The 4,556-nt window shown below is 36.1% G+C and overlaps 1 protein-coding gene across 1 annotated transcript; it reads left to right on the forward strand.

The window, feature by feature from the left end:
• The first annotated feature begins 1,818 nt into the window (after window positions 1–1,818).
• LOC141695483 (uncharacterized) lies at window positions 1,819–2,898 on the forward strand. Its single transcript, XM_074499725.1, has one exon. The coding sequence runs from the start codon at window positions 1,819–1,821 to the stop codon at window positions 2,896–2,898; it is 1,080 nt and encodes a 359-aa protein (XP_074355826.1).
• Window positions 2,899–4,556: the final 1,658 nt, after the last annotated feature.

Here is a 4,556-nt window from a genome sequence, read left to right on the forward strand (position 1 = left end):
CATATAAATCATTCAATGACTCATTAGTCTTTGAGTCAAAGTGTTCATACTCTTGAGTGAGTATTGTCTTCCTGTTCTTCTTAATTGTGTCAGTTCCCTGACACCTTGTTTCCAGAGCATCCCATATCTCCTTAGCAGTCTTGCAGTTGATTACCCTGTTTGACATTACATTATCAATTGCACTATGCAGTAAGTGTCGTACCTTAGCATCCTTAGCAATTGATGCTATCACTACTAGAAATAGTAGATACGACATCGGTCCTTAGACATCGGCATGTAATGCACCCGATGTTAAAATGCAGTTTAACATCGGTTTTGAAAAAAGCGATGTTGAATACGCATATTGACATCGGTTTCACTTAGTAGCCGTTGTCTATCTTCAGAAATTAAAAAGGCCACAAATTTGTTTTTAACTTTGACATCAGTTCATTTTGTTAACCGTTGTCTATGGCCTTTTAAAAAAAATAAAAATTGCTTAACTCCCCCCCCCCCCGCTTTTCAGTACACTTTCCCCCCTTTAATTTTAACAAAAAATTCACTTTAACATATTTTCCCCCCTTTCCAAAAAACCTCCCGCGAGCCTCTCATCTCTCCCCGACCCTCGCCTCTCTCGTCTCTCTCATCTCTCCCCTCCTTCTCTCTTAGTATTCTTACCTTTCTTCTCTCTTCTTACCTTAGTCTCTGTTAACTGTCTCTTCTTTCTTTTCTCTGAAACCCTAATTTTAGCCCCAATTCTAATTCAAGATTTGGAGCTTCAAATTAGAGCAAATTAAACTTGAAATTGAGCTAGTATCTGGAGGTAGACAGCATTTGGAGGTTGGAGCACTGAGGGTTTAGAACATTGGGGTTTCGGAACATTGAAAGCATCCGGAGGTATATTATTCTTTACTTCTTTACTGTTTATCTCCCTCATTTTTATGTTTAATATCTTCTTTGTGCATGTAAATGTTTTATGTTTATCTTCTTTTCTTCTTTACTGTTTTTCTTCTTTGTGCATGTAAATGTTTTATGTTTTTGGGGGTTTTATGTTTGTTTCTTTTTGGGGGTTTTATGTCCTGTTTTTGGGAATTTTATGTCATGTTAAATATTTTAGGTACACTGATGTAAATCAATGTTTTAGGTACATTGATGTAAATGTAAATGTTTCTGTTCTGTTTTTAATTATGTGTTTTCTGGGGGTTGTTCATACATATTAGTGTGTTTTGGGGGGGGGGGTTTGGGGCTGCATTTGAACAGGTCTCAGATATGAACAAGTCTCTGCATTTCTTGTTTTGTATGATAGTCATTTCTCTGATATGAACAAGTCTCTGCATTCCTGATATGAACTATCTGTTACTTGTGTTGTATTATAGTAATTGTTTTGTATAATTATCCTTCTCACAGATACAAGTAACAGATAATTTTAATTTATTTATTTATGGGCTGAATTTGTTTCAATACTCAAGTTCTCACTGAGTTTTATTTATGTGAAGGAAATTTAACAATTGTCTGGGCTGTGAATGTTGGAATTATTGGTTTTTAATTATGTGATATTTTCAAATATCTTGGTTTAATTTGTTTTAATTATCTTGGTTTAATTTAGTCTAGTTTATAAATTTAGTCTAGTTTTGTAATTAATTGGGTATATGTATAGGATCTTAGAGTAATGAATTAGTACTATAAATTATTAGGATATCAAGGTATTTACTCCTTTCTAAGTTTATATAATTAATCCCTACAGTAACCAACACAAATTCGATATGCCTTTTATTAAATAATTATAAATAGGTATGTGTTGGATTTTTAATATTTATAGTGGCTATCAGGTAGGGAAATTTGATGGATAAGACATGGATTTTGCAAGATAGGGATTCTTTAGCATTTGAAATGGGGGTGGAAAACTTCTTGATATATGCTGAAGAAAATTCTGAAGATCGTAACAAAATTCCTTGCCCTTGTGGACGATGCGCCAATTTTAAAAAATTCTCTATAAAAACAATCAGGGGCCATATCTATGACAATGGCTTTTGTCTAGGTTATGTGCATTGGGTTTGGCACGGGGAGACTGCTTCTACGGGTCCTAAATCTTCAAGTGCTAGTTGTCCACCTGAAGAGCAAGCTCCAGACCCACCTCCTGAGCAAGCCTCTGATGAAGCGTCAGAGCAAGATCAGGAGCATGTCGCTGCTTCGGAAACTGTTGATGTTTGTGAAGCGGCATATAACTCGAGTCAATATAATAATGATTCATATCAGTTTAGGAGGTTCGTAGCCGATGCTGAGCAACCTCTATATGAGGGTAGTGACTGTACTAAGTTAGAGTCGATATTGAAGTTGCATAACTGGAAATCTAGGTTTGGTATTACCGATAGTGCCTTCACTGACCTCCTTTCTTCTGTTGGGTCTCTACTTCCCAAAGATAATGTGTTACCTAGTAATGCATATGAAGCAAAAAAAACCCTCTCCAATTTAGGTCTAGAGTATATAAAGTTCCATTCATGTCCGAATGACTGTGTACTGTACAGGGGTGTACATGCTGATGCAACCAAGTGTCCTAAGTGTCGACATTCTCGGTGGAAGTTGACAAAGAAAGGTGAAGAGAGGATTAATCTTCCAGCCAAAGTCATGTGGTATTTTCCAATAATTTCTAGATTTAAACGTATATTTAAATCTCCTTCCACCGTTAAACTAATGTGTTGGCATGCGCAACAGCGGACACAAGATGGTAAAATGCGACATCCAGCCGACTCTCCATCTTGGAAAAATATAGATTATAGGTGGCCATCCTTTGGTAGTGAACCGAGAAACCTTCGCTTGGCTTTATCGGTGGATGGTGTAAACCCGCACAATAATGGCCTATCTAATAGATATAGTTTCTGGCCAGTCATATTGGTGACTTACAATCTTCCTCCCTGGTTGTAACACCCCCAGATCCGGGGTCGGGGATCCGGGTCGTCACGAGTTCCACTTCCCTTAACAACACCCAATCTTATTAAACAATCAACTACTCTTTACTGTGACCCCACAATATACACACACACCCCCCAAGTTATAGTCTCAGAGATGAATACTCAAAAAAATAACACAAGTCATTTTGTTCCACAATTATATGCCAATACGCCTTAAAAGGTTTTCTGAATAAATTTACATTTCTTTGCCATTATTACTATTCATAAATATACATAAATCTGGTACATCAGAAGTTGAAAGCCTAGCCTATTGGTAGTTCCTACCTCAGCTACGGCGGCATCAGTGCTTCTAGAAAACTGCGGAACGTCTCCTAACCTCTTGCGAATCGGGAGCTTGGTCCGGTTCATCTTATCTATCTGATGTTGTGTGATGAAAGAAGAAAGCAAGGGTGAGCAGCAAGCCCACCAAAATAATATGTATAATGATTAACAATATATGAGCCTTCTCATAGTACTCATGAAAGTCTTGGTCAAAAGAAATGAACCAAGTTGATATCTTAATGCGATGAAGTCGCAAAATATTCAGTATATATACCTATATACTTTTCAAAATCTTGGAAGTCCTCTTCCATGCATAATACACACAGAGTTCCAGTGTATAACTGTATAAAAATACCGTTGCAAGGTGATCTCATATATCTAACCTTGTCTCAACGTTTTTCTGAAAATCTTTGTCATGCATAAGATAATCATTTACTAGATATAAGTTTAAAAAAAATGAAGTTACAAGATACTCCAATATACTTTATATCCAAATACTACTTGAACTACCACCGTTCAAGTTATAATCAGTTTCAAAGTTCATCACCCAGATGAGACTACAAGATAAGACTTGAATAGATTCAATTTTTGAAATATCATTATAAATAATGAAGTTACGAGATACTTCATTAAGTCCTGATATATATATCCATATATATATATATATATATATATCTCATACATTTCCTGAAAATCTCTGTCATGTAAAGTATGAACAGAGTTATAATATCCAATGAATTTTGGAAAGGAAAAGAATTTTGGCATAAACCAGATATCTTGCTGATCAGGCAAAGATACCAATAAGTAACCTTTTCTACTGTAGATGGATGAATTCCTCACCGGTCATCACCCTGGCCGCATTAGGACCTCGCGCTAGACCGTTACCCGGCCACTCACGCGTTGATGGACTGCCACCCAGCCACTTACACTTTATAGACCGTACCCCGGCCTGTCGCTTATGCCGACTCAATCAGATGGACTTACTTCCCGAACATTGGGCAAGTAATCAAATTGTTTTCTCAAAACAGCAACCATGTTGCGAATATAAAATACACCACAGAGCCGGATCCCCAAGATTTTTGAGCGAATATTCAAGTCTCCTTCGAAAGGAAGATCTTAAATCGGATAACGAGTTTTGGGATCCGCTCTAACTTTTAAAATCATTTTGAAGACTCGAAAACATTTTTAAGAATGTTTGGAGTAAAGCTGATTTAATGAAATAAATCAGTCCCGATATATTAGAAAATATCTAAATATTATTATTTAAATAATATTCCCATAAAGAATAATCTTTATAAAAATAATTGAAGTAGAAGTTTTAAAACTTATACTTGAAACGGGTATTAAATA

This window comes from Apium graveolens, chromosome 11, assembly GCF_009905375.1.
Source record: "Apium graveolens cultivar Ventura chromosome 11, ASM990537v1, whole genome shotgun sequence".
NCBI lineage: Eukaryota > Viridiplantae > Streptophyta > Magnoliopsida > Apiales > Apiaceae > Apium > Apium graveolens.

Excerpts from the sequence above, each read along its gene's own strand:
- LOC141695483 (XM_074499725.1), top strand. The coding sequence starts at position 1,819 with ATGGATAAGACATGGATTTTGCAAGATAGGGATTCTTTAGCATTTGAA.